We start from the raw sequence: 26,347 nt of genomic DNA on the forward strand, positions 1-26,347 counted from the left end.
CTAACCCTGACCGCGAGCACGACGCAAAGTAGCTATCTGGAATGGAAAAGTAAATAAATAAACCCATCTTTATTCTTTTTTTCTTCTTAAAATTGCTAAATACAATGCCCTTAGTAATGTATTGATCAAATTGATTCGATACCGATACTTTACATATCGATAAACGTCAATATTTTAAATTAAAATCGATATTTCGATAGTTACTATATCGTTACATCACTAAAGAGATATTAGTTGCAAAGAGGTGCAAGTAGCAATAATCAATGTGGTGAATGTTTTGTTTGGAATGCTTGTTGTCCACTTTAAAAGCAAACCCCCAGATCTTCACTTCTATGCTATTTGGCAATGATGCTAAAATGTTCACATCATCAACCCCCCGTCAGATCCATTCCACACGTTGTTCAACCTTAATTCTTCACTGGCCCTGAAGCCTTTTCCATGTCAGGGACCACCACCCCAAACCAATAGGTTTTAGAAACGTCAAAAAAAAAGATGTCTAAAGTAGCCGATCTACATGCTCACGTCACATGGGATGAGGATGCAGATAGAATGGTCAAAGTAATTAAGAAGATAATTGATAATGATGCATATTAACCCATTCTGACCGGGCACCCATTTTGGTGTCGGCATCATGTTATGCTTTAGCTATTGAAAAATAGCAGATCTACAAGCTCATATCGCGCCACCGAGTGGCGTGATACGAGCTTGTAGGTCTGCTATTTTTGAAAAATCGAAGACACTTTTAGAATCTGATCTCAGGTCAGAATGGGTGAACTAATTTTGATGGGGACCCACCCTGGAAGCCTGACCCAGGACCCCCCTTTGAGAACACTGCTGCTTTACAACTAAATCCAGTACTCTTTCACACTGGGGGGGGGGGACCTAAAATCTCCAGAATAGATTTCCAGATGTACAATGTGACGCAGTGAGAGCTTGTAGATCGGCTATTTTTTATTTATTCATGTGGACCCGGTTAATGCCGTCCGGTGATTTACGGTCATTGTTTGTGTCTTCTTTACATCACAAGAGAATCCAATAAATCAGTGAATATCTGTTGAATGACGTCAGTGTCCAACCTTTTTTTTTTAAACACATTTTAGTACCAATTCCAAATCATTAGGCAAGATTCCAAAACCAGACCAGCTTTACAAATTATATATTTTATGCCTAGAAACAGCATTTTATGCATGCATAGGCTAGTAAGGCTAGTGTGATAGTGACACACACACACACACACACACACACACACTAGATTTCTTTTTAAGATAAAAGCTTACATTCAAAGCAGTTCAAATTTTAAATGTCAAAGCGTTACAGGCAGTAACCATTGCTATAGTGTTTGTTCAATAACAGGGGTCTCCCTGTCTCTCAAGCATCCAATGAAAGTCGCCAATTTAACCCAATCATATATTGGGTTAAAGTTGTTAACACATTTTGACCTGAGATCAGATTCTAAAAATGTCTTCTACATCCCGACAGTTTTCTGAAAAAGCCATGTTTCTATGTCAGTCGTTCTTCGATTTTTCAAAAATAGCAGACCTACAAGCTCGTAGCGCGCCACTCGGTGGCGCGCTATGAGCTTGTAGATCTGCTATTTTCAATAGCTAAAGCATAGCATAATGCTAACACCAAAAGGGGTTCCCGCCCAAAATGTAAATTTGATGTGGTTTTCTGGCCGTGTTGTTTTCGTCGACTAAGACGAAAAATGTTCGTCGACTACGTTTTTCCACTGACGAAAACTAAATGGAAACTAAATGAAAACTAAGCCACGATGACTAAAACTAAGACAAAATATATCGACAAATTCGTCAACAAATAAAAACTAGACTAAAATCTCAGGAAGGGACTAGTGGACAAGAGAACCAGTATAAGTTATTTTACACTTTGTTTCGCATGCTAAAAATAGCAGATCTTCACTTGATTTTCAGCAAGTATAAAAACAGCACATCACGACGGCGTCAAGGCCTGCATTTGATTTAGTCGACTAAATCAACTGTAGATTTAATCGACTAAAATTAGACTAACACTAACACATTGAGTCTCGCAATTTTCCAAATGCTTCATCATAGAGTCTGGAGTGTCCAACGGAAGAGCTGATGACGAAGAAAGAAGTGGAATGTTCCGCACACGATGTAATTCTGCTCCCCGGCTTTTTTTATTTCAACCTAATACAACAACGTTTCGCCCCTCCGGGCTTTCTAAAGTCACATGGTATTGGGTATGGCCTTGAAAACCTTATAATCAGACCAGTGTGTGTCCAGTGGAAACCTCGTATGAATCTGATCTCAGGTCAGAATGGGTTATAATCAGACCAGTGTGTGTCCAGTGGAAACCTCGTATGAATCTGATCTCAGGTCAGAATGGGTTATAATCAGACCAGTGTGTGTCCAGTGGAAACCTCGTATGAATCTGATCTCAGGTCAGAATGGGTTAATCAGACCAGTGTGTGTCCAGTGGAAACCTCGTATGAATCTGATCTCAGGTCAGAATGGGTTAATCAGACCAGTGTGTGTCCAGTGGAAACCTCGTATGAATCTGATCTCAGGTCAGAATGGGTTAATCAGACCAGTGTGTGTCCAGTGGAAACCTCGTATGAATCTGATCTCAGGTCAGAATGGGTTAAGTCAGCTGCCATGGGGGTCATAGGACGGTGTCCATCAGAGGATGCAGCCAGATGGAAATTGCACATTTAACAAAAAGATAGGAAGGACATTTACATGAAATACTCTCAATAACGGGACTTTTGATTACCGCGGTTATTGCCGGGCCCCATACCGCCGGTATGGCGGTAATTACTACAAAAACAATGTTTTATTGCTTAAACTTATGTATTCACTATTCATTGATTCACTAGTATACCAAAATCCATTTGAATTTTTTTTTAATTAGATTAATTTTTTTAATCGAGTCCCAGCTCTAATATATATATATATATATTTTTTTTTCTGGGAATAATAAGAGGGCTAAAAAAAGAAAGAGGTATGGTGTGTGCGATATTAATTGTGAGATTACCATAATGACGGTAATCATTAAAGGACCACTTTTGAACTTATCTTCATATAATATGTCCTCACTAATATTCATGATAAAATGGCACGTTTTTTTCTACTCTGACTGTGTCACATAGGAGGGCTGTGGGCAGTTCAGAAACCCACCCAACAGTGACATCAATGGAGAATCCAAGCTAATAGAAACTGCAGGCTTTCTAGTCCTGAAAAGTTGCAATGCGAAAATGGAAGCCATCGTTCTCACGATAATAAACCCTGTTAGGGTCCATTTGGTTCCATTTGTACACTCTCAGAGTTTGGTTCCAAACCATAATTTCCCTGGGGACCCCCTGGAACTGCCTCAAGGACCCTGGGGGTCCCCGGACCCCGAACCCCACTTTAGGAATCACTGCTCTATGTAATCTGATCTTTATAGTCTGATAAACTATTCTCACGTAAATAAATCTTGTTTAAAAAACAATCTGCCTAACGATGATGTCACTGGTGGTCGTGGACGGGTTTCTGAACTGCCCACAGCAGAGTGAGTGTGTGTGTGTGTGTGTGTGTGTGTCCGTCCAGCTGATGGTCGTTAATGTCAAAGCAATGCTGTTTATGCACTGTCAAATAGGTCTAGGCCTACATCTATTCTAAGGTAGCATATACCTGTATAGACATATTATCCTGTGTGGAAATATACATAAATCTTCGTGTTTGAGCACAAAAAGCATTTTGAGAACCCACAAATTTCCGCGCTTCGCTCGCACACTGTGCGCCCCCCCCCCCCCCACACACAATCATTCTACAGTTGTGGCCCCCGGCCTAATCTAATTGAATACCCCTGCCATAAAGCATTACACTTGTTTACAAGAGGGTCCACCATTTTCAATTCATCATATCATTTTGTACACTATGAAAAACGTATACAGTGAGGGGGGAAAGGGGTGGGTGGAGTCAAGGGATTTACATGTCTTAATGACAGTTGGTAGGGCGTTCCACATTTTTGTGGCATAGGATGAAATTAATTTAGGTGGACCCTCTTGTAAACAAGTGTCCACTCGCAGTTAACAGTCTTTGTATTGAGTTGTGCTTGAAATGTAGTGTAATTCTGCAAACTGTTAATAAATATTTTAATCAATCAATCAATCAATCCTTGTTTGTGCTGAATCTGGGTTGCACATGGTTTTTTGAACTCCCTCTGGTGTTGCTGTGTTGCTGGCATGATTAGACTGACTGAGCGTCACTGTTTATTATGATAAATGGTACATGGTAAATGGTGCATTTATATAGCGCCTTTATCCAAGGCGCTTTACATAGATTGTGCATTACATTCACCCATTCACACGCCGATTGCGGCGGAAGCCATGCAAGGTACCAACCAGCACATCGGGAGCAATTGGGGGTTCAGTGTCTTGCCCAAGGACACTTCGACATGTAGACAGGAGGAGGAGCCGGGATTCGAACCGCCGACCCATGGATCATTGGACGACCTGCTCTACCTCTTGAGCCACAGTCGCCCCTGTGATACACTTTTCATTTCATTAAAAATAAAACGCGTTAATGAACCCGACACAGCGGTATGCGTTACATACCGGCGGTATGGCGGTATTGCGGTTATTGCACCTAGCCCTACTCACGGGGCTGAATAACTTGACTTTAACTGCAAACTAGCAGATCTACAAGCTCAGTATACCTATTTTAAAGAAATATACCAGACCACACTTAAGATGTAAATCAGATTTACTGATAGGGTTAATAGGTTATTTGTTTTAACCCTTTTTAAAGTGGTGAAGAAAATGATAAAAACATGAAATAGACAACACAGTAGACAATACAATACAAGAATGGTAGGTAAACCCTTTTTAGAATGAACCAACAATTCCCCATCGATGATGGGGAATACAAGCTAATAAAAACTGCAGGCTTTCTAGTCCTGAAATGTTGCAATGCGGAAATGGAAGTCATCGTTCTCACGATAATGAAAATTTAACATTTTTGTAAAATAATGTTGTTTATAAAATAATTTGCCTAATGATGATGTCACTGGAAGACGGTTTCTAAACTGCCCACAGCCCTCCTATGAGACAAAGACTGAGTAGAAAAGAATCGTGCCATTTTATCATGATTATTAGTGAGGACCTATTATGAAGATAGGTTGAAAAGTGATGATTTTGGTGTTAGCATCATGTCGTGCTTTAGCTATTTAAAAATAGCAGATCTACAAGCACATATCGCGCCACCGAGTGGCGCGATACGAGCTTGTAGGTCTGCTATTTTTGAAAAATCAAAGAATGACTGACATTTTTAGAATCTGATCTCAGGTCAGAATGGGTTAATCAGACCAGTGTGTGTCCAGTGGAAACCTCGTATGAATCTGATCTCAGGTCAGAATGGGTTAAGACTTCTTATAACTCACTCAAACAAAACGGACACAAGAACCATGCAGTGTGCATCAAACTATCAGAAAACTTCCACTTCACTTCTGTGTCATGTCAACCTGTGTCAGCTCATACACTCTGGTGAATCAGTTCAGTCATTTCCCACTCCTTCAACATTCTCTCTCTTCCCCACTTCACCTAATTGAGAAACTCCCCAATCAGAACACATCACTTGATCACACACACACCAATCAGAATGAAGAACTCCAGTACCTGGTTAACTGTCTCATTTACGCTTTGCTCAGTAAACTCATTAAGCCTGGAACACACCTGTTTAACTGCTATGAACGGCATGCATCGTTTTTTAACATAAGTCCTGTATTAAAACCAGGGGGGCAGTCAGACAGATATTTTATGAAGCCACTAAGGAAATCGGGACTTCCTGAAAGTTCATATAATGGCCTGTTGTGGCGCTGTCTGTCATTGGGCCCAAAAAACCCCATAGCCCCATAGAGGTCCATGTATTTGGGCCCAACTTCACCTAGACTGTATTACCTTAATAAACATGGTCATGAATACTTTCTGCTTCCAGTCACTAGTTTAAAGTCTCATTTCTAATGTCATAATATTCTTTTTGGAAAACTATGGTCCCATTTATTTAAACAATGACCATAAAGTTGCGTATGTTCTGAGGGACAAATAGTGAAAAAGTGTCATATTTCATCTACATTTGTTTATATCAAAAAGATTGTTTGCATTCATGCCCATAATGACATGCCCCAAATAGGGACACGCCGTGCCAGGTTTTCAATAACGTTGAATTGTGGAAAAAATGCAATCTTAATTGTTTACTTCTTAAATGCTGCTGTGACAACAGAGTAATAGAGGCCTTATGGTAAACACTTTCAAAAAACATTTTTGTTGAGTTTCTGTGATGTGGTACAGTTGGCAAAACGCTTCATTGTGTCTATTCTAGATTAGGTCAGACCAAATGAGTACATTTATGTTGATATATACAGCAACACAGGTAGCAATTATCGTTGTCTCTTTACAGTAGTAAACGATAGAGGAGTGAGACCACTGTGCAATGCACATAGATAGTTTCAATGCCTTTTAACCCATTTTGGGGCGGGAAATCCCTTTTGGTGTTTTAAACATTATGTTTTAATTTAGCTATTGAAAAAGTAGCGGACCTACAAGCTCGTAGCGCGGCGCTCGGTGCCGCGCTACGAGCTTGTAGAGCTGCTGTGAACGTTTCAGAGCGAACGTTTTTAACTCAGATCTGGAGAGGATCCCTGGAACAACATATTTTCAGAAGGGGGTCGGAGGCCAATTTTATATATTTCTGGGGGTCCTTGACATGAAATATTGAGAACCACTGACATAGAACCATGTGCTGTTGTCCTGGCCTGTGTGTTCAGAAACACAGTCGGGGTGCTGTTGTCTTGGCCTGTGGTGTAGAAGAAACACAGTCAGGCTTCGTACACACATAAAGAACAACTGTTCTGTGCCCTGCCTGTGTTTCATGTTTGATTGCTCCCCCTCCCCCCAATCAAACACAAGTGTTTTCATTGGAAAAGCATTGAGGCGGCCATCGCCCTGGGCACGACCTATACGCTGCAAAGACTATCATTTGTTTGGGTGGAAGTTGCGCGGGATTTTAGCGGAAGTATCGCACCGAGGAAATGACGTTGATGCTTTTACAAATCAGTTTACATTCGCCGCGAATGAAACAAGTGTAATGTGATTGGTCGGGAAAATATCGTATCGGGGGTAAATACATCTGACGGATGTTCCGGAGGATACATCCGCCGATAGCTTCTCTGCCTTACGTTGTGACCACCAGGCTTTTCTTTATGCTTCTCTGCCTTACGTTGTGACCAGGCTTTTCTTTATGCTTCTCTGCCTTACGTTGTGACCAGGCTTTACTTTATGCTTCTCTGCCTTACGTTGTGACCAGGCTTTTCTTTATGCTTCTCTGCCTTACGTTGTGACCAGGCTTTTCTTTATGCTTCTCTGCCTTACGTTGTGACCAGGCTTTACTTTATGCTTCTCTGTCTTACGTTGTGACCAGGCTTTACTTTATGCTTCTGTCTTACGTTGTGACCAGGCTTTACTTTATGCTTCTCTGCCTTACGTTGTGACCAGGCTTTACTTTATGCTTCTCTGCCTTACGTTGTGACCAGGCTTTACTTTATGCTTCTCTGCCTTACGTTGTGACCAGGCTTCACTTTATGCTTCTCTGCCTTACGTTGTGACCTGCAGGCTTTTCTTTATGCTTCTCTGCCTTACGTTGTGACAGGCTTTACTTTATGCTTCTCTGCCTTACGTTGTGACCAGGCTTTACTTTATGCTTCTCTGCCTTACGTTGTGACCTGCAGGCTTTTCTTTATGCTTCTCTGCCTTACGTTGTGACCAGGCTTTACTTTATGCTTCTCTGCCTTACGTTGTGACCAGGCTTTTCTTTTCGCAGATAAGTTAGCCTGGGACCGAGGCTAAGAACGACTAGTGTAAACTCACCAACATAAAATAAACTCGTCAGAGACAGAATCACTGATTATTTTCTTTTTTTTTAATTGAATGGGGTGAAACATCTACATAAACAAGAGGCCTCTCAATACAAGTACTTCACAAAAAAAAAAAAAAAAAAAAAAAAACATTTTTTATTTTTATTTTTTTTAAACTATAAAGATTTTTTTTGATTAAATCATTTCTGTACATTTTGTAAGATATGTTCTGAGACAAAAAAAAAGAAAGAAAAAAAGAAAAAAAGAAGTCATAACTGAGGCCTTTTGTCTCAAGCTGACCCACCACCCTTTCCCCCCCAAAAAAATGAAACAAACATGGTGTCCAAAGTTGCCAGTAGTTATCAGACACGAACAAACCTCACCTCTGCTCTCCAACACACGACGACCTTTCAACCAAAACCTCATAAAAAGGGCAGATTTTATTTCCAGGACCCCCCTGGAACCCTCTCAAAGGCCCCTTGGGGGTCCCCTGACCCCCCTGGAACCCTCTCAAAGGCCCCTTTGGGGGTCCCCTAACCCCCCTGGAACCCTCTCAAAGGCCCCTTGGGGTCCCCTAACCCCCCTGGAACCCTCTCAAAGGCCCCTTGGGGTCCCCTGAACCCCCTGGAACCCTCTCAAAGGCCCCTTTGGGGGTCCCCTAACCCCCCTGGAACCCTCTCAAAGGCCCCTTTGGGGGTCCCCTAACCCCCCTGGAACCCTCTCAAAGGCCCCTTGGGGTCCCCTAACCCCCCTGGAACCCTCTCAAAGGCCCCTTTGGGGGTCCCCTAACCCCCCTGGAACCCTCTCAAAGGCCCCTTGGGGTCCCCTAACCCCCCTGGAACCCTCTCAAAGGCCCCTTGGGGTCCCCTGAACCCCCTGGAACCCTCTCAAAGGCCCCTTTGGGGGTCCCCTGGTAGCCCACTTTGAGAACCACTGCTTTTTTACATAATCCCTTTTTTAAAGATCATCTCCATCGTCACATACCAGCTTTGCTGACAAGCATCACTTACAGTAAGCCTCCCTTATTTAAAAATGAATCCAAACGGCAGATCTATATTGCGTTTTTTTATTTTCTTTTTTAATGGCCACCATATCATCCTCCCAGGTGTGGCCACCACAGACAGCACGTCTGTAGAAAGGTGTGGCCGCCACAGACCGCACGTCTGTAGAAAAGCTAGTCGATCTGTTGCGGGACTGAGCGATGCCAGGCTCGGCACCGATGGCTTCGCTCAGGGCTGGACAATTAACAAAATAAAACCCCAAAACATAGATATTAAGAACTGATAACAGACTTAAATCTTGCTCATGTAGGTTCGTTGATTAAATCGAGTAGCATGTTTCTTTTTTTTCTTTTCTTTTTTTTTTGAATATTCCAGTTTATATATATTTTTTTTTAGTAAATAGTTCGGAAATTAAATCGGGATAGCGGGCCAGCCCTAGTCTTTTAAGGACATTATTATACATGCTTGGTTTGAGCTTGTAGATCGGCCATTTTTATTTTTGCCATTCTTTAAAACCTGCCTGTAAAGGGCAGACATCCCTGGAATACCAGGGACGAGTAGGGACCAGGCCAGGTCTAGGTCTAGGGACAAGGCCAGGTCTAGGCCAGGTCCAGGTCTAGGGACAAGGCCAGGTCTAGGCCAGGTCCAGGTCTAGGGACAAGGCCAGGTCTAGGCCAGGTCCAGGTCTAGGGACCAGGCCAGGTCTAGGGACGAAGCCAGGTCCAGGTCTAGGGACAAGGCCAGGTCTAGGCCAGGTCCAGGTCTAGGGACCAGGCCAGGTCCAGGTCTAGGGACCAGGCCAGGTTCAACGTGGTTTATTAATGGCTGTGCCGTTTCTCTTCCACCCCCTCCGTCTCCCTTTGTCTCCTGTCATTGCACGTCTTCACCATCTATCCCTGGTTCTCCCATTCTCTCTCTCCTCTGCTTTCCCCACGTATGCATTTTTTTTGCCTAATTCTATTATATTTGTCGTAGAAATTAACAAAAACAAAACAAAAAAACAAAACAAAAAAAGAAATCAACATCACATTGAAAATAGCTGGAACATTTCAAATGTACATAATATATAATATGAAAGTCAATACATGCTCTCGTCGTGGGAGCTCATTTACGCTATCGTTGGCATGAGATAGAATCGATTCGTATAATGTTAATTAATGGAGGGGTTTTTATTTTCTTCCCAAATCATTGATTTTCTTCTTTTCATAATCTTTTCATATTTATTCAAGTGCTTCCTTAACCCATTCTGAACGGGCACCCATTTTGGTGTCAGCATCATGTTATGCTTTAGCTATTGAAAAATAGCAGATCTTCAAGCTCATATCGCGCCACCGAGTGGCGCGATACGAGCTTGTAGGTCTGCTATTTTTTGAAAAAAAATCGAAGAACGACTGACATTTTTAGAATCTGATCTCAGGTCAGAATGGGTTATAATCAGACCAGTGTGTGTCCAGTGGGAAACCTCGTATGAATCTGATCTCAGGTCAGAATGGGTTAAAGAACTCTGGCTGCGCGGACGCGACCACAGCAGAGGTCGGTCGGGTCGTCATAAGTAGAATAATTTCTTTCACCAGGCAGACAAAGATTTAAGTGTTGATGAGAAGGAGTTTGGAACACCGGCTGTCCCCAAAAGTACCAACTCTCAGTAAAAATGGACCTTGATTTTACTTTTTTTTGGCAGTGAACGCCTTTTAAGTCCATTATTGATCAGGTTTCAGTCTTAAAACTACAATATTTGATCTTTTACAAACGATGAAATAAATAAGAATTATGACTGGTTTGGTTGGACTGAAAGCCACACTTTACTTTAGTTTAAACCCTCTGTCCTTCTCACAGCGGGAGGAGGGGTGAGGAGATAGGAAGCAGGAAGCAAGCTAGGAAGGTAAAGTAAAGGAATAGGAAAGGAGGGAGGGAGGGAGGAAAGAAGGGAGAAAACAAAAGGTCAATTTGCGCTTCGCGCCGCGAGTGTCGCCCATGTGACCCCCATGTGACGTCAGTGACAAAACTGCGTGGAATTACTTCTCTGGAGGATGTTTCCCCGAGTGGAATAGTAAGAGAGTGGCAGCACTAGCCTTGACTCCCATTGTAAACAATGGAATGCGGAAGTGCTCATTCCATTTCAATGGGATAGTTCCAATGTTTGGAACTATAGCACTATAGGCACCCGCTTTGCGGCGAGTGTCGCCACTCTCTTACTATTCCACTCGGGGTGTTGCATACCTCTGTGAAAAGGAAAGGTAGCAGCAGGTCACGCTCTCATGAAATGTTGCGTACTTTGGTTCTGCGAAGACGACGTGAGCTCCGTTATAGCGGAGATGCACCCAACTTCCTCGTTTACATTGCGCGGCTTAGAAACTCACGGCTCGACCCCCCCTCAGCACTTTCACTAAGCACAGTCGCCGCGTTCACCCTGACTCGCTCCGTTTTAGGTGAAAACGTTGCCACCTAAAACTGGAGTATGCGTGAGCTTTTACCTGGACAAGGGCAAAGAGTGTGGACGGATTGAGCATGGCCCCTCTGTCCATCCATCGGTCCTGCATGCCCCATGTGTCCGTCTGTCCTTCGCGCCCATGGTGTCGTGCAAATAGACGATCAGATTGTTTTCACAGAAATGTTATATATATATTAACGTATTTACTTTTTAACTTTCAGGGCATCGGTTATATTATAACATTATCGATGACTTTTCATGAATCGATTCAATCGTCAGTTGCTGCGCAAAGCATAAAACTGACCTTCTGTATACCGGGGGAAGCGGAGAAGCTTCAGCCAGGTGCAGAGAGAGAGAGAGAGAGAGAGAGAGAGAGAGAGAGAGAGAGAGAGGAGCAAGAAAGGAATAATATTTCTTTAAAAAAAAGAAAAGAAAAGAAAAGGAGGGAACGGAATAAAGAGAGAGAGATAATCTCTAGACTTGTGCGTCGGTGCCGTTCTTGTCGGGCGGGGGTCCCGGGCTGGCTGGCAGGTTGTTGGGCGGAGGCGGCGCCGCCGCCGTGGGGGTCTCGCTCTGCTTGCCACTGTCCCGCCTGGGGGGCATCCTCTCGTTGATGCGGTCCAGACCCCGGGCCTCCTCGAAGCTCTGGATCTTGTGCTTGGGGTTGAAATCCTGGATGGCTGCGAGGACGACATACACAACGACATGCATGTCAGTCAGTCAGTCAGTCAGCGTAGACAGAGGGAACAATGCTGAGCTAATGCTGCTAAGCTAAAGTGGGAAGACGCACTAGGAATGTTTAGGCTACATCAACGGGAATATCACGGTCACTTGTAGGGTAGAAACCTTCTCTGTAAACTTTCGTTTTTTTGTTGTTCTATTTTATTATACTTTGTTGTACGATAGTGTTGCAGCTTGCAGTTCTAGTATTTATTTTTTAGAACATAACGAAAAATCTTAGTGCCCACAACGTCCAACAAGATCCTGTGACTAAATAATAATAATGTCCTGAAAAGTAACGGTTTTGGAACTACAAGGTTTCTGCTCGACAGCAGAAACATTGCCGGATATTTCTCTTTTTTTTGTTATCCAGTAAAGACAATGGATGGATATTCATTCACACATTATGTCTTCTGAATCCATGATGTCAGATCCCAACGTCCAGCCACATTTAAGCGGACTGACATCATCAATGACGTCATCGACATGACGTCAAGAGTGAGATCCAGGGGTAAGAAGTATTAGTTGCTTAGTTACACTAACAATCGTTCTCATGAAGTAGTTTGGTTCTTGAATGGAGGGGTTTGAATTAAGGTTATAAAGATGGCCATGTCACCACTGTCTTGTCTGTCGCCACCCTACACAGTTCCAACAGTAATCCGATTAACGAGGAATGCTGGCGGATGGGACACAGGATGGGTCACCAACATTGGCGTATCACCCGTACCTTTGTCTTAAAAGTTAAGTGCAAAGCAGGGTTTATTGAATGAAGTTTCCAGTAGGCGGTTTGTTGAGGTGACACCCGTGACAGTGAGGAGTAAATGTCCCTGCAGGAGTAAATGTCCCTGCAGGAGTAAATGTCCCTGCGGGAGGAAATGTCCCTGCGGGAGTCTGCGTTCTCCAGCGGGCTGGCCTCGGGCCTCCACGCCGTGGCCTGGAGCCTCATCCTGCCCTGCTATTGGTGCCTGGACCGGCTCCTCGCCGGCCTCATGTCCACCAGCCTGGAGCGGAGCAGGCGGCGGGCCCACGAGCGCTGCCTCCTCCACCCTCTCACGGTGCTCTGCGGCTCCGTCCTCTTCGCCGGCCTGGTGGCGACCACGGCTCCGCTGGCCCAGCTGGGCTTTGCGCTGTGGGCGCCGCTCCAAGCCTCCCGCAGGCCCTTCTGCTACCGCCGCCAGACGCCCTCCTCCTCCTCAGCGGAGGAGGAGAGGAGGGAGACCGACCGGGGCTTTGAGCTGGAGGAGGGGAGGGAGACCGCCCGGGGCTTTGAGCTGGAGGAGGGGAAGAAGGCCACGTTCGTCTTCGCCACCGCCAACGTGTGCCTGCTGCCCGACGGCCTGGCTCGCTTCAACAACCTGGGACACACGCAGCGGCGCGCGGCCGACATCGGCCGGCGGATCGCGCAAGCCGTCGGCGGCCGACGGCACAATGGCAGCGACGACGTGCTTGGCGTGCCCGACCGACCGGTGCCGCCCCTCCTCGTCAACGGTAACCACGACTCTAACCGGGAGGACGTGACGGTGGAGGAGGCGACGGGGGACGTTTCGCCCACCTTCCCCGCCGACCTGGACATCCTGTGCCTGCAGGAGGTGTTCGACAAGCGGGCGGCCGAGACGCTGACGGAGCGCCTGGCGCCGCTGTTCGGCCACGTCCTGTACGACGTGGGACCGAGCTGCTCCTCCTTCAAGCTGCTCAACAGCGGCCTGCTGCTGGCCAGCCGCTTCCCCGTGCTGGACGCCCGCTTCCACTGCTTCCCCAACGGCCGCGGGGTGGACGCGCTGGCCGCCAAGGGCCTGCTCTCGGCCAAGGTGCTCGTCGGCCGCGACCGCCGTCGGAAGAGGCGAGCGGTCGGCTATTTCAGCTGCGCGCATCTCCACGCGCCGCCGGGCGACGGCCAGATCCGCTGCGAGCAGCTCGACATGGCGAGCGAGTGGATCAGAGAGTTTCAGGCCGCCAACAGACGACCCGACGACGAAGAAGAGGTGGTGTTCGACGTGCTCTGCGGAGATCTCAACTTCGACAACTGCTCCCCGCGGGACGGCCCGGAGCAGAGGCACGCCGTGTTCCAGGAGTACAGAGACCCCTGCCGGGCGGGGCCGGGCCGGGAGAGGCCCTGGGCGCTCGGGACCCTGCTGGATCAGGCCACGCTGTACCGGGAGGAGACGCGCACGCCGGAGAGCCTGAGGAGGACTCTGGAGAACGAGGGCTTGAGGAAGCGCTTCCTCTGCCCGCCCGTGGCGGCGGCGGCGGCGCCGGGCTCTCCTCCCCTGGTTTACCCCGAGCCCGGGCAGCCCTGGGTGGGACGGCGCATCGACTACATCCTCTACGGGCGGAGCGCCGTGTCCGAACGCTGCCGGACGCGAGTGGAGGGCGTGACGTTCGTGAGCCAGCTGGCCGGCCTCACCGACCACATCCCGCTGGCCCTGAGACTCACTGTGCTCCTGGACTCGCTCTGTACTGACGGATGACCACATCCCGCTGGCCCTGAGACTCACTGTGCTCCTGGACTCGCTCTGTACCGACGGATGACCACATCCTGCTGGCCCTGAGACTCACGGTGCTCCTGGACTCGCTCTGTACCGACGGATGACCACATCCTGCTGGCCCTGAGACTCACGGTGCTCCTGGACTCGCTCTGTACCGACGGATGACCACATCCCGCTGGCCCTGAGACTCCTGTGCTCCTGGACTCGCTCTGTACCGACGGATGACCACATCCCGCTGGCCCTGAGACTCCTGTGCTCCTGGACTCGCTCTGTACCGACGGATGACCACATCCCGCTGGCCCTGAGACTCTGTGCTCCTGGACTCGCTCTGTACCGACGGATGACCACATCCCGCTGGCCCTGAGACTCACTGTGCTCCTGGACTCGCTCTGTACCGACGGATGACGGCAGAAAAAGATGCAAACGGTATAATCGCTGTATACCAACAAATAGGTGATCTACAAGCTCACATGTTGCTAGATGGTTGCCATGTCATGCCCAAACTACAAGTTCACATGTTGCTGTGAGTGAGCTTTTGTTGCTGAATGGTTGCCATGTCATGCCCAGAAAAGTGATGCTAGGGTTCTAAACTTTACCCTGGGCTGGAACACAACACTGTTTGTTGTTTACGAGTCACTTTGCAATGACTGATGACACATCCGTGTGAAGTGAGACGTAACATAGAGACTATGCCCATTTGCTCAGACAGAATGACTGAATGTAAAGTTCTCCATTCATTGTCAATGTGAATTTAATGTTTGTGTAGGACAGGGGTGGGCAATTATTTAGAAACAGAAACTATTTTGGAGGGCCGGGCCAAAAGGCTGAACTTAATTATGCATAATATTAATTGTATTTTATATAGAGAAAGTAGTAAATGGCCATTTATGATGATGTACAATAAGAGCGCCCCTCATTTCACATGGGTGTGATTTTTTTTACTTTCTACTTGCATGCTTGAGAAGTTTCCTTTCCCAGTTGAAAACGATGTTTTTGTTTAAGTTACAAGTCATGTAAATACTAGCATTTTATTTTTAACAATGAGGACATTAGAGGTATTAATATGTTTTAATAGTTGTTCTTCCATACGGAGGACCCTGGAGGTGCCACTTTCACAACCTACGTCACGCTGCACTATCAGCGTGAGATGAGTGTTGAGTCACTCACAACCATTAAACAACGACGTTCTGAAAACACAATAACAAACCAACCAGTGATGATATTGTTGAGACTTGGCACCCTGGCAGGCATTGATGTGTGCACGTTCTGCCAGATTTACTTTGTGGTACAACGGTGTCGACTCACGTGCCGAAAACAGACGAAACACAAGCTCACGGCGCATCGCCCAACCGTTCTGAACTTCAGAAGCATGCCACCGCCGTATGATGCAGCATAATCTTAACCCATTCTGACCTGAGATCAGATTCATACGAGGTTTCCACTGGACACACACTGGTCTGATTAAGTCAACTTTATTGGCGAGGCGGGTTAGAGCGGGTTAAATAAAGCATAACAGGATTTAACTCGTCCTCCTACGAGGAAGTTTGGTAATCCTGCGCCTGCCCTACCGTGTTGTGGAGCTGCATGCTTCATGCGCCTGCCCTACCGTGGTGTGGAGCTGCATGCTTCATGCGCCTGCCCTACCGTGTTGTGGAGCTGCATGCTTCATGGCTATTTGCATTCACCGACGCTGGTGTCACCAATAAATCCAAAAGGCCCACATTTTCACATATGAGGGGGGTGAAGGAAGGAATACGGGTTCTCAATCACACGCAGTTCACGTGCACAGTCGACGTGCAGATTGCGTGCAGTGTGTGAATACATGGGCTTCAAAGTAAAAGCAATACCAAGTAGTCTTTCGCGGTATTTGGCCCGCGGGCCGTACAATGCCCAGGTCTAGGACAAGTTAGTGAACATAACACTAAAAGCTGGAAGAATGCCTTGCTGATGACATCACATAATGGTGATTATGTCGGACGATGATGTATTGGACCCACATGACATGGTCTTCTACATTCCGATGACTTCGATGCCAAAGACGGAGAGAGAGAGAGAGACACACGGAGCTGACCGATGAGCTGACCCCTCTGTACGTGTGACTGTCCGCTCGCTTGTGTCGTGCTCCGTCGTCATACGGGGGCGCTGTTGGCCCAAATATACAAGCCAAGCAACACGCTGCCTCGCCCCCGCAACACATTGTTGTTGTTGGCTCATGGATCAGCTCTTTGGCACACGGTGTAAGAATAAGAGAAAAGAAAAGGCAAGCTCGGCCGCTTCTCTCCTGGTGTCGTCGTCGTGTGGAGGAGGAGGACGACAAGGACACTTGTTGTTCAAACACAAAAGACATGAAGAGGAGGATCCCAAAGCAATTATTTATTTCACAGACAGAGGGACGGTCTTCCTGCCAGGCCTTGGGCCTGTCGCTCCGCCAACCCATAGTAAGGCAGCGGTGGCCAAACGGTTTGCGGAGCGGTCTTGATATCAGAAGGTCGCTATAGTTCGTATCCCCGGACCGGCACGTTAAAATGACCACCGCTGAAGTGCCCTTGAGCAAGGCATTGAACCCCTACCATGAAATGTTCTATGAGCAGGGCCTGGCTGTAAACAAGTTCTTGAGCTTAGTCCAGTTACCCTGGGTAAACATGGTAACTTTCCTTTCCTTTCGCCCATGGTGGACTATGCATGGCGTGACCGCGTAAACGTGACCGCATACCAAAATAAAAACTGCAGACCAATAGATCGATCTAGTCATCAATCCATATATAGCAAGCATACTTGATTAACCCATTCTGACCTGAGATCAGATTCTAAAAATGTCAGTCGTTCTTTGATTTTTCAAAAATAGCAGACCTACAAGCTCGTAGTGCGCCACTCGGTGGTGCGCTATGAGCTTGTAGATCTGCTATTTTTCAATAGCTAAAGCACGACACGATGCTAACACCAAAAATGGGTTCCCGTTCAGAATGGGTTAAAATAACTGTCAATAATTTATTTTTTAACACAACTATAATTAAATGGCTGATGCCGTCGAGGTGGAATTCATGTCCAAAACAGTTTCTTTTCGGGACGCAAAATGGAAAAAGTATCAGATCTAAATATTTCCATCTTCATAAACAATGTTTTACTACTTTTGTATGACACTGTAGTTATGATACAGCAATAATGATTTACAACAACAAAAAAGGGTGGGCGGGGGGAGGAGGAGAAGAGGTTTCTGCCCAACAGCTACAAAACAAGCATCATCTTGGGTTATTGGATGAAACGGTTATTCTGACAGTTTACAAATAAACACGATCTATATCTAGTGTGTATAACTCATACTACACATCAGATTGATGCCTAATAATAATGTGTGCAAATCTCAGTTTGGACGTTTCAGTGAGTGGTGGAATGGATGTGGAGGTTATGTGGGAGGAGGGTTTAATGACACATTTTAAAGACATCACATTTCACACAAACGGAATGGATTTATGAATGAATGAATGGATGAGTGTTGTTGCAACAGGAGACAGGAGGGTCAGGCATGAACAGTTAACAGTTATGATGAGGTCAACGTAAAGATGGGGAGGAAGAGGAGGAGGAGAGAAGGATATGATAGATGGATGCGTACCTCGTGCCTCTTCGGCCTCTACGGTGGCTGTGTAAGCGTGAGTAGTAGAAGGAAGAGCCATGCCCAAAAACCAACGGAGAGAGAGTGGCAAGGTTATCAATGCAACGTTCAGTCAGTTTCTGTCACATTATCACTGCAAATCACTCAGTCCGGTTATCATTTAGTTCAAAGATCATACGACATACATACATACATACACCCCCATCCCACTACCCCCCCCCCCCTCCCCCATTCAACATGGCAGTAATAAATGTAATACATTCATGAGTTAGAGGCAAGGCATGTAAAAATATTTAAAAAAAAAGGCCCAAATTCACTCTGCCGGCAGTCGAGCAGTGTTTAGATTGAGTATATACGCTGCTTCATGAAAACGGCCAAGACAAATTATTTATTTCGAGCAGTGTACTGTATCTGTTTTGAACGTTTTTGAGGGGGATCACTGCCGACCCGTGGGCCAGTGGTTTTTCAACCAGTGGTCCGGGGACCACCAGTGGTACTTGAGGGTGTTCCCAGCTAAATGATGGAGAGTTTGTAACCAAATTTGTATCTTTGAGACGCCAATTTATATTGTCAAATCAATGTTAATTTAACTCTGAGAGTGTACAAATGGAACCAAATTTGGACCCGTTACGGTCCATTTGGTTCCATTTGTACACTCTCAGAGTTACAGACCTATAAGGGTCCATTTGGTTACAAACATATCATTTAGCTAGGGACCCCCTGGAGCCCTCAAGGACCCCCGGACACCACGTTGGGAACAAATGCATCACAGTGTTATTATATGAGGGGACATTCTGTGAGGGAGACGGTGTGTGAATGAGCTTCAATCAATCACGGATGTGGGAAATGTTTTCATTTTCACAGGATGATCATCTGTTGATAAGATGTGAGGGCAGATTCTACAAACCAAATGCCTTTTAAAAAAGGCATTTTCCCCCCAAAATGTTCCACAAACTCGCAGCAAGGCACGAATTGCCGCGCTTTGAGCTTGTAGATCTGCTATTTTTGAATAGCCAATTGCTAAAAATCTGAAATGACACGGATGCTTTCCCGGTTTGAATGCGTTTAAGGATAGACGTGTAGGGCCAGAGGCAGAGCGATATATTGGTTGGCAGCACAGCAATTTTATCGGACCATATTGGCCCACCTTACTTTCTTGGTACTATTGAAGATGTATACGATCGTGTTATGTTGTCCACTATGCACAGATATATTAAAATTATTCTTACTGCAGAAAAAGACACATGGGTGTAATTTAAAAACAATGGCGTAATTATGCAGTTTATCCAGCAGAGAGCGCCCTGACACCAGTGTTGACTCAACACTGCAATGTGGCACATTATACATATTAATAATAATAATAATTCGTATTATATACATACTTACACAGGATAGTGTGTACATGGTTTTTTTTCCTATCATTTTCATCCCACGATTTTGTAACGTTTTTTTTTTTTCACCCAGTGTCAATTATCTAGTGTAATCCTGGGCTCTATACGATCCCCTCTGCCAACCTGGGGAGAGCAACGGACTGACCTCATGCTTCCTTCTATGCATGAGGAGTCCAAGCCGCCCGCTTCATTTCATTGACGGGGGGGGGGGGGGAGGAGTTTCCCTGGTTGGACGTAGCGCGTGGAAGGAACACGTTATTTCCAACCAGTTTCTTTCCCCTCCATCAGGCGCCCCGGCTGGCCAGGGGGGGGGGGCAGTTTTTGTGTGTACATAGTTAACTGTATAAAAGTCCCACTCCCATCCCTATACCTAGACATCAGTCCCTTTGGACTACCGGATAATAGGCCCCAAACAACCCATATCGCTCAGGCCCCGTTAAGCTCATCTGCACACCGTCAGTGTGTGTGTGTGTGTGTGTGTGTGTGTGTGTGTAGGCTGGGGTGGTTAATTTCAGAGCTTGTGTGCAAGCACAAGAGGTTAGTGTTAGTTGGAGTTAAAATGATTGTGTGTGTGTGTGTGTGTGTGTGTGTGTGTGTGTGTGTGTGTGTGTGTGTGTGTGTGGTATTGTAGTCGGTTCCCAACCTTTACTCTGGACCGAAGTGTTGGAAGCATTTTCAGAGCATTTTAATGTTTTATCAAGCTCTAAACATGGTACTTTAATCTCAAGCTGAGCCCTAAAATGTCAATGTACAGTTTAAGCAACGTAATGTACTGTATTCCATCGATAATAGTTTGACTCAATTCTAATAGTTTTTTAGTCTCATGAAAATGACTGAGATCAGTCGTGGTGACTGAGAACTTTAATCCGTGTAATATACATTCAAGTTCTGCATCACGATGAAAACATATTATTTTAAAGAGGGAATACCAGAACCTTTTCTTAATAATTAATTTTATATTAATGTTTTAGCACTGTTTATATACATATATATCTCCTCATGGCCCACAGGTTAGGAGTCGACGTTGTGTTGTGTGTATTGGTGTGTTTTGTCATGTTGTGTTGTGTCATGATGTGTTTGTGATGTGTCATGTTGTGTTTTGGGGTCATACCGCTTTGCAGGGTCTCTCGTCCTCCAGACAGGACCCCCATAGGCAGCGCCCCGGAGGGGGTCAGCCCCTTGAGCTGCAACACACTCTCATTCTCCTCTCTGACCATGGAAACGAATACACACACACACACACACGCACACACACACACACACACACACACACACACACACACACACACACACACGCACACACACACACACACACACACACACACACACACACACAAGATGACATGTCTTATTTCACACTGCATTACTTTTCTAGGGCAGTGGCTCCCAAACTTTTTCACGTCGAGGACCCCCAAGTTGACACTCATTAGCCCGCGGACCCCCATTAGAAAAGATATGCCAGGGACCCCCCATAAGAGAACATTTTTACAGCTCTAGCAGTGATTCACAAACATTTTCATTTCAAGGACCCTCAGTTTGATATGCAATAAGGACCCCCATTTAATGGCATTTCTATCTCTGAGACACTCATTTGTATTGCAAAAAACAATGTCAATTTAACTCTGAGTGTACAAATGGAACCAAATGGACCCATTTGGTTCCATTTGTACACACTCAGAGTTACAGACCCATAAGGGCCCATTTGGTTCCAAACTAACAATTAGCTGGGGACCCCCTTGGAACTCCCTCAAGGACCCCTGGGGGTCCCCGGACCCCACTTTGGGAACCACTGTTCTAGGGCATGAGTTCCGAGTTCTAAGTTCCTTTTAGAAGAAATTCATAAAGGGGCACATCCGTTTGGCAGAGTAAAAAAAAAAGTCCCCAACAAAACTGATGAAAGGGAAGAGACCATGGCACTCTTGTGGAAAAAATTGGAGACAGACGGTGTTGTGCAAACACACCTGAGGACGGAGAAGACCCGGGCCATCTTCCCAATCGCTCGGATCTTGTTTCTGATCACCTCCTTTCTGATGGCTGGAGTTCCATCTGAAACACAGGGTGAGGTCAAGAACAGGAACCATCACAGACCGTTTATCTAACCAACAGCTTCCATCTGAAACACAGGGTGAGGTCAAGAACAGGAACCATCATAGACCGTTTATCTAACTGAACAACAGGAACCATCATAGACCGTTTAGGAACCATCGTAGAACCATTTATCTAACCAACACCTTCCAGACGAGGGAAGCAACCGGACAGGGGAGTTAAATCCTCCTAATAAAATACTCAACTGACCGGTCACAGCCGATACTCAGCTGGTTGCTGGGAAAAACCAACACCGTGTTGGTGAGCAGCACTAGTACTAATTCATACGGTAGTTTGACATTCTGGTTTGTAATCCATTTTGACCTGGGAACGATTCTACAAATGTCTTTGTTCAGTTCTTTTTTCAGTTTTTGGAAAAACCCTTGTTTCTACGTCAGTCCAAAAATATATCTAATTGGCCGCCGACCCCCATCTGAATGTTGGGGGTATGTTGTTCCTGGGACCTCCCAGAAGCAAAGTTTTGAGTTAAAAACGTTTGCTGTGAAAGAATATATATATATATATATATATATATATTCAAAGATTTGCACCACGTTTGCGATTTTTCAAAAATGGCAGTCCTACAAGCTCGTAGCGCGGCACTCGGTGGCTAAAGTATAACAATGCTTAAAACACCAAAATGTGTTTTTTTTAAGGACTGAAATTAGTCGTGGCGACTGAGAACTTGAATCCACGCAATGAAGCCACGGTCGACAGAATGGTTCGTCGCGTTAAGCAAAAAGAGAGCTCCTTCTCCCCTTCTCCCCATCTCAGCCAATCACATGCAGAGTTTTCTCCAGCCATGCTGGCGAAAACACTATTGCGTGCGTCACCCAATAACGTAAGAAGTCACTACGCCTTTCCCTGTGCAAAGACTATTCTGTAGATGAGACTGAGAGTACAGGAGGGATTGAGGGTACAGGAGAAAAAGATATAATGGATGTTCAACGTCTTACCTTCGCAGGTGTCGTCCCCTTCCGACATGAGCTCATCGTCCGAGCAGATATTTAACACATTCACCAGCATCTCTGTCACTGCACAAATACACACAATATACATATGATCACTACACCGTACAAAAACACACACTGTACAAATATTTAACATATTCATTGGTTTTCGAATATTGTTTGGACCCAAACAAAGTAACTAACTAAGTACAAATATTAAACACATTCACCAGCATCTGTCAATACTAGGGCTTTAAGCAACTAGTCGACTATTCAACTAGTAAATCCACTAGTTGACCTCGTTGGTACTAGTTGATAAGGGGAAAAAAAGGGGGGGGGGGGGGGTAATATTTGTTTAAATTAAATAAAAATGATTTTTATTTATTTTATTTATTTAGTTAAACAACTAGTCGACTAGTAAACTAGGGCAACTAGTAAAAATCACTAGAAGTGAAAGCCCTAGTTAACTTAATACACAAAAACACAATATACAGTGTCGCACACCAAAAACTAGCCACAAAATTACAATTTCTGGGCTACAAAAATGTCAAAAGGATCCGCCGGGAGAGTGCATGTGTGTGCGTCAATTTAACAAAAGGTGCAGACGATCAGAAATCAGCAGAGAGTGATCGACGTTTGCGCTACTCTATCTGTATTGAAGAGGACTCGGACCCAGACTTTATTTTACTCTATCTGTATTGAAGAGGACTCGGACCCAGACTTTATTTTACTCTATCTGTATTGAAGAGGACTCGGACCCAGACTTTATTTTACTCTATCTGTATTGAAGAGGACTCGGACCCAGACTTTATTTTACTCTATCTGTATTGAAGAGGACTCGGACCCAGACTTTATTTTACTCTATCTGTATTGAAGAGGACTCGGACCCAGACTTTATTTTACTCTATCTGTATTGAAGAGGACTCGGACCCAGACTTTGTTTTCCTCCCTGGAAATAAAAACGTCTGGGTTTCCGAGGCTACAGGATGCGTGACTGAGGAATGGTTTTGACCTCTGACCTTTCTCTCCCACAAAGGGCAGTGACCAGGTGAAGAATAGTTTGACCTCTGACCTTTCTCTCCCACAAAGGGCAGTGACCAGGTGAAGAATAGCTTGACCTCTGACCTTTCTCTCCCACAAAGGGCAGTGACCAGGTGAAGAATAGTTTGACCTCTCTGACCTTTCTCTCCCACAAAGGGCAGTGACCAGGTGAAGAATAGTTTGACCTCTGACCTTTCTCTCCCACAAAGGGCAGTGACCAGGTGAAGAATAGTTTGACCTCTGACCTTTCTCTCCCACAAAGGGCAGTGACCAGGTGAAGAATAGTTTGACCTCTGACCTTTCTCTCCCACAAAGGGCAGTGACCAGGTGAAGAATAGTTTGACCTCTGACCTTTCTCTCCCACAAAGGGCAGTGACCAGGTGAAGAATAGTTTGACCTCTGACCTTTCTCTCCCACAAAGGGCAGTGACCAGGTGAAGAATAGTTTGACCTCTCTGACCTTTCTCTCCCACAAAGGGCAGTGACCAGGTGAAGAATAGTTTGACCTCTGACCTTTCTCTCCCACAAAGGGCAGTGACCAGGTGAAGAATAGTTTGACCTCTGACCTTTCTCTCCCACAAAGGGCAGTGACCAGGTGAAGAATAGTTTGACCTCTGACCTTTCTCTCCCACAAAGGGCAGTGACCAGGTGAAGAATAGTTTGACCTCTGACCTTTCTCTCCCACAAAGGGCAGTGACCAGGTGAAGAATAGTTTGACCTCTGACCTTTCTCTCCCACAAAGGGCAGTGACCAGGTGAAGACGTCCATGAAGTTGGGCAGCCAATAGGGATGAGGGGAGCAGTTGAACTGACGTATGTTCATCACGTTGTTCTCGTACTTCAGCACCGCCGCTGCACGGACACACACACACACACACACACACACACACACACACACACACACACACACACACACACACACACACACACACACACACACACACACACACACACACACACACACACTTATTAAATAATTGTAATAATCGCAATTATTTTGAATGGTTTTCATGTTGACATTTTTTGACAAAAACCCAAGATCCACAAGCTCACAAGGTGTCACATCGCAACACGTTGTGAGGTTTAGATCAGCCATTTCCACTATTAATGTAATTATTATTTTTTAAATTTTTGATCTGAGGATCTGAATCTTCAAAAAGTGAAATTAACAAGAAGTTGACTATTTAGAATACATATATTTTTTAACAAAATAGTACCGGGTTTGGTGATGTTCTATACTGTCAGAATTGTACAATTCAGGCATTTAGCAGACGCTCTTAATCCAGAGCGATTTACAGTAAGCAAGAACACCACATGGCAATACATAAGATATACATAAAAATAGTCTCCAAGAATCATACGTAAGCTAAGAACCTAACATCTATATAATGAAACTATGCGTACTACACACTATAGTGTGAGTGCTATGTCTACAGTACATAAAATGCCATCTAATTTACATGTTTGTTGCTGTAATAAACATGTACCGGTACCAGAGCATGTGAGCGGAGCGGAGCGCGGAGCGAGCGAGGAGCGGAGCGAGGGGATTTTGACGTGAGCGTGGAGCGGGTTTTTAAATGTGTCAGATTGACTTCCGGAGCGAGAACTGTCCTCCGCTCCGAGCCGCTCAGTGCACACGGCACGGCTAATTTACATCATGCATGCAAAAAAGACCGCATGTTGCTGCAACATGCGGTCTGAAACGAAGGCCTTCAGGTTTAATTAGCCAATTTCAGGAAAACAGCATTTTATTTTCCCCCCCGTCATTTCTTTCTGCTGAGCGGAGCGGGCATCTGAGTGTAGCCTCGGAGCGAGCACGGAGCGGGGAGCGCTCCATGCGAAAATGAAGGTGAGCGCTGAGCGAGCGAGGAGCGGCGTGGGGGGAGATGAACGTGAGCGCGGAGCGAGCGTAACAAAAGCCGTCGAGAGCGAAGAGCGGAATTATCGGCCGCTCCGCTCCGCTCACATGCTCTGACCGTCCGGTACATGTTATTTTAAGACCGAAATAAACTATTCCTTCAAAAGTCGAGCATTTGCATATGCCTGTAAGGTCGCTAACTGCTACGGGCTAAGATGGAGTCTGAAGAGGTGGGTTTTCAGTCTACGGCGGAGGAGTGGGAGCGGGGCTGCAGTTCTGACTGCTTTAGGCCTGGAGGAGTGGGAGTGGGGCTGCAGTTCTGATTGCTTTAGGCCTGCTGCACAGTTGACGTTGCATACCTTTGTTATTGTATACATCCAGGTAGTTGGGAGCAGAGAAGATTGTAATTAAAGAGGGGAAGCCAGTCGTTTGACTTTTCCTGTACATTCGATACCTGCGACACACACAGAGAGAGAGATGGACATCAGCTAATGACACTCTGAATACACAGAATACGCAAGTTTTCTCATCAGAACATTGATTGGCATTCTGGTTCCCTTTAAAATCAGTGGTTCAAGGATAAACTCGTCCTGTTTATATGCGTCTTATCCAATTCAAAGTGGTCCAAAGGACACACTATATTAACCCATTCTGAACGGGCACCCATTTTGGTGTCGGCATCATGTCGTGCTTTAGCTATTGAAAAATAGCAGATCTACAAGCTCATATCGCGCCACCGAGTGGCGCGATACGAGCTTGTAGGTCTGCTATTTTTTGAAAAATCGAAGAACGACTGACATTTTTTAGAATCTGATCTCAGGTCAGAATGGGTTCATCAGACCAGTGCGTGTCCGGCGGAAACCTCGTATGAATCTGATCTCAGGTCAGAATGGGTTAAAGCAGGGTT

The 26,347-nt window shown here is 45.6% G+C and overlaps 2 protein-coding genes and 1 long non-coding RNA gene across 5 annotated transcripts in view; 2 read left to right on the forward strand and 1 right to left on the reverse strand.

Annotated features, from left to right (window-relative positions):
* Nucleotides 1-9,515: 9,515 nt before the first annotated feature.
* LOC310879382 lies at nt 9,516-10,796 on the forward strand. Its single transcript, XR_014571003.1, has 2 exons — nt 9,516-9,590; nt 9,656-10,796. It is a non-coding gene; the product is annotated as an uncharacterized lncRNA (long non-coding RNA).
* LOC310879381 (serine/threonine-protein phosphatase 2B catalytic subunit gamma isoform-like) overlaps nt 10,037-26,347 on the reverse strand; it is a 42,354-nt gene continuing 26,043 nt past the window's right edge. Inside the window, exons 8-15 of one of the 3 annotated variants that reach the window (XR_014571002.1) lie at nt 25,800-25,894; nt 24,309-24,434; nt 22,550-22,627; nt 21,470-21,554; nt 20,620-20,717; nt 18,118-18,144; nt 10,374-11,981; nt 10,037-10,116 (exon numbers count right to left, since the gene is read on the reverse strand). Coding sequence is in view for 2 of the 3 variants with exons in the window: in XM_083794006.1 (XP_083650132.1) it covers nt 11,776-11,981; nt 18,118-18,144; nt 20,620-20,717; nt 21,470-21,554; nt 22,550-22,627; nt 24,309-24,434; nt 25,800-25,894 (715 nt within the window). In the remaining variant the exon portion in view is untranslated. Of the gene's footprint in view, nt 11,982-18,117; nt 18,145-20,619; nt 20,718-21,469; nt 21,555-22,549; nt 22,628-24,308; nt 24,435-25,799; nt 25,895-26,347 lie in introns of all 3 variants that reach the window. The other 2 variants (XM_083794006.1, XM_083794007.1) reach the window with 2 other exon arrangements.
* Nucleotides 12,897-14,489, forward strand: LOC310879571 (sphingomyelin phosphodiesterase 5-like; the record flags this gene model as incomplete). Its single annotated transcript, XM_083794346.1, has 1 exon — nt 12,897-14,489. One exon carries the CDS (start codon nt 12,897-12,899, stop codon nt 14,487-14,489), a length of 1,593 nt encoding a protein of 530 aa, XP_083650472.1.

The sequence above is a fragment of the Protomyctophum parallelum genome, assembly GCF_964188405.1.
Source record: "Protomyctophum parallelum genome assembly, chromosome: 21".
Taxonomy (NCBI): Eukaryota; Metazoa; Chordata; class Actinopteri; order Myctophiformes; family Myctophidae; genus Protomyctophum; species Protomyctophum parallelum.